Source organism: Montipora capricornis, chromosome 6, assembly GCF_036669925.1.
Source record: "Montipora capricornis isolate CH-2021 chromosome 6, ASM3666992v2, whole genome shotgun sequence".
NCBI lineage: Eukaryota > Metazoa > Cnidaria > Anthozoa > Scleractinia > Acroporidae > Montipora > Montipora capricornis.
Window position 1 is genome coordinate 44637421 of NC_090888.1, and position 13908 is coordinate 44651328.

A 13908-nucleotide genomic window follows, 5' to 3' on the forward strand; every position below is an offset into this window, starting at 1 on the left:
CCGCGAACACCTTCGCGATGTTGAGAAGAATGACAAGGATGCATCCAAGCCAGTCGCTCGCCATTTCAATCTGCCTAACCACTCCAAAAAACACATGGCTATCTGCGGCCTTTCCCTACATCTAGGTACGACGGAAAGCCGCAAGAATCTGGAACAAAAATTCATCTTTCAAATCGGCACCCTTAATCCTCACGGTATTAACGAACGCTTTTCATTTAACTAATATATTCCTATTTTTCACGTTGCCACGTTACCACCAATAGCGTAGCCCCTACTCTACTATAAAAACTACACGTAACCCATAATCCCTCGATTCGCTCTGACGAAGGGCTAACGCTCGAAACGTCAGCTTTTAGAATCTCTGTACGGTGGCCAATTTACATTATCAACTCCGTTGATAAAACCAAATTTTTGGTTATTTACAGATTGCAGTTTTACAAGGTCGTGCAAGGCAGCACCTTATTACAGTCTGTGGGACTTGTCAACTCCGTGTGCGGTGCTACCCTGAAACACATCTTTAGGAATCGGGCAAGAGTCTATCTGAGGATAAATGAAGGTAAAAGTTCATTATAAGTCGCTGAACATGTGATGTTCGATATAAGGGAGTTCTGTACGCGAATCCTGGGTGGATCTGCTCCTAGTTAATTACAAGATTCGATCTTTTTCATCCTAGATGCTACAGTAGTAAATCAACCAGGACAAAACAGACAGGCCCACGGAGATGGTCAGAATGCGGGACAGGAAGGTTCGCTTAACAACAAAATCTTGAAAAATGTCAAATATCCATATCCAAGGTGGTTTCAGACCCAATCCTCCGGCTCTGCTCGATTGAGGTCTGAGAGGATCTGAGAGTCATTTTGTAACTGACCCCTCAAATATGGCGGTTCCGCCGCTACGAGCTTTTGAGATCGAATCAAATCAAAATCAGGATCGCTCGCAACTTGCTTTTTTTTTTTTTTTTATGCTTGTTCATGAAATTGAAGGCAACTCATACGAGTTTTTGGGCTTTATTTAGTTTCACTTTTATTATTTCTCAGCTAAAAAATGCTTCTTTTTCTTCAGATTCAGGTGTTGTGGCGATCAAAGATGATGGCAACGATGGAGACGGTAGATACGATTGTATATAGTCCTCTTATTGAAAGTTTAAAGGGAAAGTGGCGTTCGTTTAAGATCTTAGCCCAAATCTGTACTCCTAAACCTGACAAAAAGGCTTGTTACATGTAGGTGAAGTCTTGACGTACCAGCTTTAAAACTGTAAGCTTAATCAGGGCGCAACTATGGATGACCCAGCTTGTAACATTGTTTTACTGTCATTAAATTACAGTTGGAGAAGGCCACCAAGATTCCGACGATGCCCTACCGTCAGTCCTCGCAACACGATCAAGCAGGAATCAGCGCAATACTAGTTAGTATTCACTTAGTCAAACCTGTTTGAGTACGTCTATTTTCATATTTAATGGATGCATTGCTTCAGAGCTTATGACAATAAAATCAACAGGATGACAGTTTCCGAGTTCTGCAAGGTGGTAGCACCGTAGATTTGATTATGAGGTTGTTAGCCTAAATTCTGTAGATTAGTATACAGTTTTTTGGCTGTTTTGAGAATCACGATGATAAGATCATTCTAAATAACTCAAGATATGAGATACTAAGCGATACGGGAAAACGGTAGTTGGCACTAGCAAAATGAAAAGAGTTCAGTCGACACAGTTCATTATGGAGGTCAACAGAAGTTTTGGTTGCCAAAATATAGCTCTGTATGATTCAAAATAGGTTTTTAAAGTGTATATGAAGATTACCTTATTCAAATTAACGAAGAATGGCGTTTATTTTATTGTCATAGTGTTCTTGAGCTGAGTTATTCAAGATTTTGGTTTATGCAGATTAAAAAACTTGTGATGTCACAAGGTGGACACAAAATGAAGTAAACTCACAAAGTATATGATATCTCTGCAAATGTAGTCATAGTCATTCCCAGACCTCTACCTTTCCAAAGTGAAATATGCCTTATTTGTTACTCCAGAGTCGAACATTCTTTCTTAGGGTGCGTTCGATTGCCCGTATTCCGGAATAGGAAAACATTGAATATAAGTTAGAAATCCTTCGTTTTTTATGGACATTCACACCAATATTGCCAAACACTAACCAAAATGCTATTAACATCCTGTCATGTCACCACTGAACAGGTGTAGAATCAGGCTTAACAGTGTGGTTGTATGAATGTTTCTTATGCAGTTAATTCAGACAGTGATGATGATGTGGTAACAGTGCATTCACCAGTATCTACATCCACTCCACTTTCTCATCAAACAGGTGAGAATGGTGAATAATACAATTTTTAAAATTTGCAAAACCACAGGGGTGACTATTGAGGAAATTTTAACAATTGTTATTGTATTGAAATAGGTTACATGGATATTGAGATAGTATTGCGATAGTGGGGGTACCATTGCAATAGTATTGCAATAGTTTTCAAGAATATCTATAATATCGCGATTGTTAGCGATGTTTCATTTCCACTTTCGTTACTGTCTATAACTCCCTACATTGTACTTCAGTACAGGATGGCAGCGTGCCATGGAAAGAATTTGCTACGTAAGGTGTTGAAGTATGAATCCAGACCAAGTGGCTTGTAAATAATGCACGTGATTTGTGGTGTAAGGCTCCATTTTTTTTTTTAATGGAAAACTGCAAACTGATATGTGGTTTTCACAAATATTAGTCGTCGACATGTACATTGTTCATGCGTTGAAGTGCATTCTCTTGAGATTATAGTTTTGAGCATCAATTTTGATACAGTGGTTTCCCTGTGTTTTATTGCTTTCAGGATGTCAGAAGAATGCTGCAGAAGCATTTGTTTTAACACTATATGGTAATACATAAAGAGCTATTCCGTGATTTAATTTTCAATTTTTGTTGTGTTGTTGATTTATTTAGTGAATTTATTTAATTTTCTTGAAAGATATCTAGTTATTGACTGACTACCCTCACTTGTTGACCAGAACACTGATTTTGCTCCTAGAGTGGTGATAGAGAGATGCCATTAATTACAAGCTTTGAACCAAAACAGCTTTTCTAAATAATTATTAGTTAATGCTTTTTGTGTTATGTTGTGTTTTTCATTGACAGGCTCAGTTGCAAAATCTGGCTCAGTGGTAAAACCAGGGATGTGCCAAAGTGCATCTGAAGGTTACAACAGTATTTATTATCACATGTACACTCTCATTTTACTATCATTTATTATTTTATTTAGTTTTTGCAGTATTCTTCTTTGTACCCACAGTAAACAATGGTGAACCTTAGAGTGGTTTCAGTGCTCGACCTTAGTGGTAACCCACTAGCCCAGGACTAGTAAAACCTTGGTTTGAGCTAGTATAGTAGGGTATAGTAGGGATGAAGAGAAATTCAAACAGTTTCGAGTTAAGTTTCTCCAAAAAAGAATTGAAAATAATTCTCAGATTTAAGCTTGGTAATCACAATATTAGCCTTGAAAGGCAATCAATGCTTGGCTACCAAATGTCACCATTTGGCCACCATATTTTTGACTCCACTACCCCATGGACTAGTTTGTTAAAAAAGTTATAAAATAATAGTTATTTTGGCTGATCAATGTCTTTGCCGGGGCGTGGAACTGGCCTCCTTCATGTCTGGGTGTGAGATGTGAATGTATTGCCTCTGATTCCTCATACCCTTGAAAGTTTCTTGTTACTTGTTCTATTTAATGCACATAGATCTGCAATTAATTATTAGTATTCTTTCGATCACTCTAACATACATGTATTGTTGGGTTTTTAGAATCTAGATTCTCATGACCCCTTTAGAACTCTGAGTTATATTTTGAATTTATTTTCTCTTTTCAGTGGGCACAATGGAAGAAATGAAGGATCATCTGGTTGCAACCGAAACTGGTAGGTCCAAAATATGTTATACAAAGTTATGACTATTTAAAGAATAATTACATCCTCATCTTGGAACTGGTGGATGGTCCACTTTCAAGACATCTTGCCCTGTTTAACAAACACTTGACAACAGTTGTAACCTTACATGCAATGCATAGATTATTCATTAACATGCAGAATGAACTTGTCACCTCTTGCAGATTGCACTAGTGGTCCACAATTTGATGTCAGACTGTGGCAATGCTTTTTGAAGGCCAAGGGGGTCCCACAAGCATTGTCAGTAATCTGTCTTAATCCAACTGAGGTATACAAATTTCTGAAAATGATATCATTATTGTTATTTCGTGTTACCCTTTGTTGCATGTAAATAAAGACTTTTCTACCTGCTTAACTCATGTGACAATAACAAAAAGGCGAAAATTAAAAAAAAACAAAACCAAATGCAGGAAACTGAATGCATGAAGTTGTACATTAGACTTAAGTGCTGGGATGAGTAGTTTGTTTAGAATAACACTCTATACAAGGATATATTTTAACATTCAAATACATTATACTTGGCAGGTGCGGCTGCAGAGTTACTTAGATTTGGCTCCTGTCTGTATAATCAGGTACACTCTGACAGACAGAGCGATCAATATTTTAAGGTACGCCCCGACCCAAACATGTGGCATACAATGGCTTGTAATGGTTTCATGGTTTCAAATTTTCTTAAGTGGATGTTGATATGAATGGCAATTTGCAAGTTATAGACAGTTGGTATCTTCCATTTGAACTAATTTTAGGCAATGTAAGCGTTATTCATATTTTACAATCATTTTGCAGAAATATCATGGAGTCAGACTGTGCTGACATAATGAATAAGTGCCACATTCATGTGGCCCTCGTCGGGTCACAGTTTGACGGAGAACGTGAGTATAACAACTTAGAATTCTTAAGTCGGAATGACATGAGATAAATGTAGGTGTATAGTGACATTTCCTTTTCAGATGCAGATGAGTGGTATCTGAATGCATTTAATACAGGCTTTAATTTAAATTAATTTTTTGTCTCTCTCTAGTGTGTGGTAACAAGAATACATCGAAGGTGGATGACATTGAGGTGAGGCTTCTGCAACCAACGATGTCCTCAATAAAGATGGTCGATGGAGCCTTTTTAGCAGGTATATGACCTGTACACTGCTATGAAATGAATTAAACTGTAGAAAACAACAAAAACAAGACAGTAAAGCAAGTAAACATGCAAACAAAACAACCCTTGGATAGTAATGGTTTCTTCACCTGTTACTGGCAAAGGGTACATGTATCTATTTGGTCCTTTATCTGTTACGCCAGCCACCGAAAGTTAGATGCATTTCTTTTATTTTCTTTTAGTAGACATACATTTAGGAAAGTCAGAGTTTTATTTGCTGTCTGTGAATGATGTGACTTTGATAGTTTCAACATGTGAAATTACAAAAGATCGCACAAGTTCTCTCACCTAGTGGGGTATTAGCATTATAGTTGGAACAAAAGTTATTTAATTTGAAAATTGACAAATGTAAGGACTGTATGGTCTAAATGAATCCTTGCTTGATTTTCTAACCTATTTAACATGAGGTTTAAATCATTGAACTTGTAACCTTACCTACTATTATAGGACATGAGCTAGAGCAGCCTGGCATCCCAGACCTGAGGAGGGCAGTGATTGATGCAATCGAAGCTGTTGAGGCCCTCCGTGCACAGAGGTAAGAAAATTACCTTTTCAAATTTCAGATCTGGAATTTATCATTCAGCAGACACATGTAGTCATGATTTTTGGTTGGTCCATTACTTTTTTATTAGATGGTGACATGCGCTCACTTCAGACAGAGCTGGAGTGCACGAATGATTTGATGTCCAATTTCAATTGAAGCATTTTAATGTGTTATTGTATCACAGAGATATTCTCAGGACCAATAGGGAACTGAAAAGGACCCAAGAACAAGAGCTGCAGTTGGCGGTTAGTCAGTGTGATATGACATAGATGTACAGTACAAAATTCTAAAGGTGGTTTGAATGAGGATTGACTTCTTTACTATTATTCCGGTATCATAAAAATCCCCCAGCTGCTGAAAGTGCAGCTGCGATAACAACATGCTTTGCTTTCAACCTAGGAACTGGAAGATAGAAGAAAACAAGTCAAACAGACTGTAAGTAAAATAATTGTCACGTGCGCATAATGTAGAAGGGAGAGCACTGCTTCACTGATTACCTGTGTCCCGTAATTATTAATCACGTATGCCTTTTGTTGATATCGACTTTAAGCAACTCGATCTGAGTGTCATTAATTAATGGAAAAAAAAGGAATATTGTCGTGTTGGTTGTAAAACTTGTAGAAAGGAACAAATAATCTCTTCAAGGTCAAATTAAAATAATTTGAATTTTCAAAATAAACAGGAAGAAAGATCGAAAGGTCGTTTGTTGTAAAATACCCAATCATATAAAACTTAGATACATTACCCTCCATTTGACGAGTAAAATCGTCTGGCGTTAGCAAGAGTAAAATCTATTAAGTCACCCTTAGGAGGGAAAGGATTGAAGAAGATTGGGTGGTTCACGTCTTAATCCACGAAAGTCTCTGAAATGTCAGTGATGCATCAAGCCACCTCAAAAATTTTAAAAGCAACTGTTCAATGTTTGTCACTGTAGGATGATGATGCTGGTGGTGAGTCTGCTGAAGTGACTCTGGAAGAAACGGTGGTAGACTCTGAGGAGGTAATTCTTGAATGAGACACTATCGAAGCAATTAAGCAACATGCTAGGTCAAAACAAGAGAAAAATTCTCATAGTGGTAGAGTACATTGTACATGAAGCATGTTATATGTTATGATTGTTAGAATTGGTCTTTGCTTCCTTGCGTTTTAAGAGGAAGCGTTGGTATGTAGTGTTGCTGTGTCTTTTGTTACTACCTTCTCCAGGTGCGACAAAGGAGGATCAAGATGTTTACACAAGAGGTAAAACTGATTTGATGGCATGTGCACTCATAGCATGTAAAAATAAACATGTACGCACTAAATGGGACTGAGATGTGATATATTTTTAACCCACATGAATGTGCTCTTTTTTTGCTACGTTTAAGAGAGAGGTGCCCAGAAATCGTGATACCGAAGGCGAAGAAGATCAGGATAACGGTGGAACGGTAATGGATTTTTAAGCCATGAAAACTGACCGCCTACACTGATAGTACACAATGTTCGCAAATCCAAAGGGATGGTCATTTGTTCGTAACTAAGGATTTTCTCTTTAATACCTTATAAAGCGCGGAACATTGTACCACTTCCACTATGAACAACGTTACCTGTACATAGAATAGGTGGCCAGACTTGTTTATTAGAAAAAAAGATGACAGAAATTTTTGTAAACTTCACATTTCTGTAGTGTTGTGGCTAAAGATGCAGTTTTGTGGAAAGCATTCTGCTTTGAAAACACGTCTGCAAACACTTAGCACAGTAAATTGAAGTATATATCAATTTTTTTCTAAAATTTTTGAACTTTTTTTCTTTATCGCAGGTGATGTTCGATACGACCCTATAAGCAGTGTAGTGGAATGCTGGTTCTGAGGGCAAAACATGCAATCCTGGCCAAACACTATGAGACACTTGGCATAAATAAATAATGGACCAACCAATCGTGAATAGTGTTTATTTATTTTTTCCTCTACATAAATGAAGTTTGCGAACATTTGTTAAGCTCAAAAACAATGAGAGAGGGCACTTGCCAGCTTGACATTGAATCAATACTGTCCCATTGGGAATTGTTGGAGTTTGCAATTTAAAGAGATCTGCAGTACGGAGCTAAAGTTGTATTTTCTTTTAGGAGTTCAAAAAGTTTAAAACTTTAAAACTCGTATAGTGCCTATACGTAAAGTATTTGTTATATGTAAGTTTTATGTCAATAAAACGAACTGGCAACCAACTGCAATCGTGTGACTATGCATGACCAAGGCATGATGGATAATAGCAGAATGGGAGAAGAATTATTCAAAGTAAAAAAGGAACTTCTTTTCTCATACCTGTACTTTACCTGTTCTTGTTCTCGAAAACGTCCTTTATGGAATCCCAAAAAAATAGTAAGTTTCAAAAGTTGCACTTCAGGCTTTCACATTGCACTTTTCACACAGCACTTCATTTTTCACATTGAAGCGGGCCTTTAACGAGTCCCGATAGGGGGATAGCTAAGAGGACCAAAATAAAAGCTGGTCTTTTAAGGAACGTAAGTTCAAACGGTCTATATAATGCCCTGTTTACGAGCAGGTAGGGTTACCCTAGCACTCATTTCTTCTTTCTACCCTAGCACATTTCTTCTTTTCTTCAACGACGTGTTTACAATGAGTGCTAGGGTTACCCTAGAGCGGATGCTAGGGTTACCCTAGCTCTAGGGTAACCCTAGCTGCCTTGTAAACGCTCTTCTAGGGACAATTCGCCTACCCGAAACAACTTTTTAGCAGTTTCCATTGTGTTTGTGATGCTGGCGGTTGCCAAGCACACAAAGTTGTCCCGGGTGGTAGGGTATCCCTACTTGTGAAATTTTGCTTGTAAACCCGGGCTATGTTTGACCCTCCTGCTAGGGTAACCCTGGCATACTGTTTTTATATAGCACTCTTTTCCCAGCTACTTATAATGATCCCAGTAGAGTTACCCTACCTGCTTGTAAACAGGGCCTAAGAGGTCCGATACGGCCAGTCTGGACCTTATGGGGATTATTTAAACAGCCGGGTTTTTAAGGATTCTAAAAAGTGGCTTTTTAAGGAGAGCCGGCCTGTTAATGCATCTTAAAACTGGCCTTATAGGGAGTCTTCAAAAGCTGGCGGCCAATCTGGCTCTGAAATAGATGGCTTTTTAAGGAGTCTTAAAATAGCATGCCGTTTAAGGAATCTTAAAAAGCTGGCTTTTTAATGAGGTTTAAATAGCCTGCCGTTTAAGGAATCTTAAAAAGCTGGCTTTTTAATGAGTCTTAAATAGCCTACTTTTTAACGCATCATATAAAGCTGGCTTTTTAAGGAGCAGGCTTTTTAGACTTTTTGAAGAGTCTTAAAAAGCCAAGCTGGCTCTGGCTTTTTAAGGAGTCTTAAAATAGCCTGCCGTTTAAGGAATCTTAAAAAGCTGGCTTTTTAATGAGTCTTAAATAGCCTGCCGTTTAAGGAATCTTAAAAAGCTGGCTTGTTAATGAGTCTTAATGAGTCTTAAACCCTAGTCTTAAACGAATCATATAAAGCTGGCTTTTTAAGGAGCAGGCTTTTTAGACTTTTTGAAGAGTCTTAAAAAGGTGGCTCTTTAAAGAGTCTTACAAAAGCTGGCAGCGATACGTACGCTATATAAATGAACTGCATTACATAAGGGTGATTTTCGTATTTGTCGTTGCTGTTCTTATATAGCTTTTCCCAGCGACTGATAATCCGCCTTCCTTTTAAGGGATCTTAAAAAGCTGGCTTTCTAGCAGTCTTAACTATTTTTAAGAAATCTAAAAACTGACTTTTTTAAAGAGTCTTAAAAAGGTGGCTCTTTAAGGAGTCTAAAATACCCTGCCTTTTAAGGGGTTCCTTAAAAAGCTGGCTTCTAATTTTTAAGTCTCAAAACCAGCGATCATCAGCGATACGTACGCTATATAAATGAACTGCATTACATAAGGGTGTTTTTCGTATTTGTCGTTGCTGTTTTTATATAGCACTCTTTTCCCAGCTACTTATAATGATCCGATACCATACCTTTCCAATAAATGTAAACTTTTTGTTTGGGACCCTGTGTGAACTGAGCCATTATTTCCTCTCCACTGGGGATGTGGCGAAATACAACGCTCATCGCATGGCCCTTGTCGTAAGACGTTATGAATCGTAAACTGTTTAAACGAAAAAAATCAAACAAATATCTTGAAAATATAACAGAAATGTTGCACCGTTGGTTCAACTTACTGTTATACATGATAAATCAGTGTTTGATCAAACTACTTTTTGCCGGCCATATAACTACATGTACTTTGTGTTGTGATTTTCAAACGCATTGCTGGCGGAATTTTTTTAATTCGTTAATGTAGGAGGGTTGCCCTCAGGTCTTGCGACCCACTATAAAATCCGCAGAGAAATCACACAAATTCTAAACTTACCGAGTAAGGTCCAGATCCACTAAGCATGGAAAGTGAAACAATAGCAACCTTTCTATATCGGCAGCCGCGTGGTTTTTTGTGAAGGCGATCTGCTTCACTCTTCCTGCAGCTTGGAGGTGGCTGAACTCGCGTTTGGTTGGCATAGCTTTTGATCTATTCTCAAGATGAAGAAAAGTCCTTAAAAAAGCTCTAGATCCGTGTCGTTTGGGAGAGGGACGAGGAGCAACATCGCTATCACTAGACTCGCTAACGTTTCTTGTAGCCATCGTGGAGGAAGAGAGATCAGCAGCGTATCATTCACTCTTTGTAATTGAAAAATGATACTTACCCCATTGTTTATTGCTTAAAAGTTTGACCGGTTTTTATCCCCAAGGGGCATACAGCATCCGGTTTTTCATATGTTGTGCAGTCGACATGTGTCTGCTAAAGCTTTGGATCTTTTGTCAAGAGGAACGTAAGTTCCTGAAAAAGCTCTAGCTCCACGTCATTTTGGAGACCAAAGGAACAATCGCTGTCACTAAAGTCAATATCGTTGCTTTTTCGTCATCTTGAGGGAAACTGAGAGAGTCGCCTTGTCATTTAGTCTAATTGAAAAACGATACGTACGCATACCAAATAAACGTTTGACCGGTTCTTAATAGTTAATCCCATGGGGACCACAGTCGTGAGACATCACAAAACAATCTAAACCATTTCAATTTTCAATTTTGAACACTTAACTTTCTGTATAGCCGCGAAACGCCAAAAAATGAAGACCTGAACGAGCATGAAATGAGTGAGAAGCTAGTGACTCTGATAAAGGCCGGCTAGAATTTGATAAATGTAGTGACGAAGTCATTGCAGATGACAACAATTCCCAGGGTCAGCTGAGATGAATTAGGGACATCGACGAATTGTCTCTTTGGTGCAACGTCGCGATATGGACAACAAAGTAAGGGGGTGAGAAGACCCCCATATAAAAAGGGGAGGGATGTTCGTCGTCTCGCTTAGGGGTGTAAATTTCGGACTTTGATCTCACGTAGGGTGTTTTGGGCAAAACGCAACGAAAATCTCCTTAGGGTTGCGCGCGAAGAAATATAAAAGTGTATATTTACACTTTCATATTTCTTCACGCAGGCGAAAGTATTAGATGATAATGTCTTTGCCATCATTAGAAGTCGCTGTTTTTTTTTTTTTTTATTGTTCTGTGTTAAGGATAATATGGTCTCTTTTAGGGGTCAAAAAACGCGTGGGCCACGCCAGATTGGTCTCCTTTAATTAAGGGTTCAATGTAAAATTTCCGACGAGAATCCCTCGCCTTTTTATGTGGGAGTCCCCCCCGGAGGCGGTGAGGTTCAATATTCGACTCCTGTTTTAAGTACGTATCTGTTTATTACCATACTTGACCATATTTGGGCTCGAGAGAGCGGCAAAAATCAAGCCTATGATTTTAGCAGATGCTAAAAGATATGGAGGCTTTAGACAAGTCCATGACATTCACAAATACTTTGATGAAATAAAATTTTAGCGTAGTTTGTTCTGTATGCCGCACTTGTCACCATTGTATCGTCTTTTTGACGGTTTTGTGTGCGGTTTTCGGTTTTGGTCGAATTTTTTTTGCGGTTTTGGATGATTTTTTCTTCAGTTTTGCGGTTTCTAATACACCCCAATGTCCCCCTCTATTAAGAAACTAAGTAACGCCGTTATTTAAAGAGGGTAAAAACGTGGCAGTTAGGTAAAAACGTGGCGGTTATGAAGAACCGGTAAACGTGTGGCCCTGTATAAAACATAAAATCAAAATTAATATTACAACTTTTGACACTTATGAAAAAAGGCAAAAAAAAAAAATTTTAAAATTATCTAGCATCTTATTTAAAAACTATTCACTATCTAAAACAAGTTATTTAACAGACTTGCTTAAAAAAAGCTAGTTAACTACTTAAAATATAGTCAATTTTTCCTGGCTCTCTTTGCCTCGCAATTACATTCATAGCCGTTTTCCGTTTAAACGATTTAACATCTTTCTTCCTCTTTCGGTCACAAGACAGCTCCTTCCAATTTCTAATTTTTCGTATGTTGAAAGTACGGCCTCCTGTGTCTTTCTTAAAAACAGGACAATGAAAATTTAAATTTGCAAAAGGATTGGATCGGTTATGAAACTCAGAATTGTCTTTAATATAGAATTGATATAATTTGGAGTTGTGCCCCGAGTCTCTTGAAGGCTATAGAACATCTATTTAAATATGCCTCGATAAAGAATGGAATCCAGTTCAGTTCATTAAACATATATAGTTAATGTGTGTGTTGTTCCTTTGGCGTCCAATATAATGCGCGCAGCTCTCTTCTGCATCCATAAGCCTCTGTCTAGCAATTCCTTGCTACAAGATGACCAAATTGGACTGAGGTACAACATAACTGACTTTATAACAGCGACATAAAAAATTAACTTGTGCTTTTGTTTAAGATAAGGGGTAAAATGCCTCACAAGTCCAAGTCGTTTTGACAGTATTTTACATAATTCATCGATGTGTGCTTAAAAACGTAGATCTTTATCAATGATTTAACCCAATAATTATTTTATGATGCGATAACTGGTCGATATTTGTGCCGTCAAGGCATAGACTTAAGCTTTTTGTTTCCTCACTAAGCTCATGTTGAATCCTTCTTCCCGTAACAAGTAACCCTGTAGTCTTCTCGATTTTGATGTACATTTTGGTTTCCGTTGACCATTTCTCAACATTTTAAAGGTCACTAGAAAGAGCTTGAGTTAAGGAAGTGATATTACATGTATTCCAGTTTGCACTCAAGGGCAGGGTGGTACCGTCGGCATATATATCAATAGTGGAGTTGTTCAAATGTTGAGGCATATTCACAAATAGGAGAAATAGAACTGGAACTGCGGTACCCCTTGCCTGACAGGTTTCGGCTCATATGTCATATGCCCCAGTTTTACAAACTGTCTTCGCTCCTCCAGATACAATCGAAACTAAGCCACGCTATCTGAACTGACGCCGTACACTGATAATAGGCCGTTTCCGAGTTCATGTCTACCTCCTCTTCACGGCGAGCCTTAGTGCGAAGTTTTTGTTATGAAAATTAAGTTTCATTCATATGTAAAGTATAACTAATTACCATCAAAAAAATTTCGCATTTAGACTCGCTTTGAAGAGGAGGCAGACATGAACTCGGAAATGGCCTATTTCTTTAGCTTTTTGCGTTGTTTGTTCATGCACCTGCGGCAGTGCATGCGTGGAGCCAGCGTTGGTAAGCCTATGCAGTCAGCGGTCTTTTGTTGTCTACATGTGCGTCTTGTTTTATGTAGCACCATTCTACGTTCGAGCATAGTCAATTCTGGGTTGTTCTTCTTCCCTCCCCCCGCTTCCCCTCTCCTTTTTTCCACTGTATATATACTGTATCAGTGCGACGGGTGCCCTTCTTCCCTTCTGCGTGGGAGCTCGTGGCTGGGTTGCCAGGATTTGCCAGCCATGGCAGCAGTCTCAACTACTCGGAGCTGCCTGTCAATAGTGGAAGCTCCTGGATATCGGGGCACTCAACCTCCATTTAGCGATGCCGTTTTTAATCCTATTTTACTGTTTTAGATTACATTCCCCGTCACTTCAACCCCACCCTCCTTAAACACTATCATTTCACATTTCTGAAATTCTAGTCTAATTTTCATCTCCTTAATATGTTTCTCCCAGTAATTTACATTGTAGGTTGACTTTTTTGAAAAAAATAAAACCATTCCAGTTTCTTATGTGTTGAGGACAAATCGAGCAAAGCAAAAAGCGCTAGACATTCTTTTATCATTTTTCATTTTTTAGGTTCCAATTTTCTTGCTCTTTCCCTTGCGTAACGTTGCATTTTAATTGCCTAATGCGTTTCAATGTCTGTACCTGATAGTTGTTGTACCG

General features: G+C 38.4%; 1 protein-coding gene across 1 annotated transcript; it reads left to right on the forward strand.

The window, feature by feature from the left end:
- Positions 1-342: 342 nt before the first annotated feature.
- On the forward strand, positions 343-7835 carry LOC138050551 (uncharacterized). Its single transcript, XM_068896870.1, has 19 exons — positions 343-556; positions 674-745; positions 1063-1107; positions 1325-1405; positions 2236-2313; positions 2828-2872; positions 3130-3189; positions 3861-3908; positions 4100-4203; positions 4461-4543; positions 4722-4807; positions 4957-5058; positions 5535-5622; positions 5816-5876; positions 6031-6066; positions 6566-6631; positions 6835-6870; positions 6996-7055; positions 7427-7835. Exons 7-19 carry the CDS (start codon positions 3168-3170, stop codon positions 7448-7450), a joined length of 816 nt encoding a protein of 271 aa, XP_068752971.1. The 5' UTR covers positions 343-556; positions 674-745; positions 1063-1107; positions 1325-1405; positions 2236-2313; positions 2828-2872; positions 3130-3167; the 3' UTR covers positions 7451-7835.
- The last annotated feature ends 6073 nt before the right edge of the window (positions 7836-13908 follow it).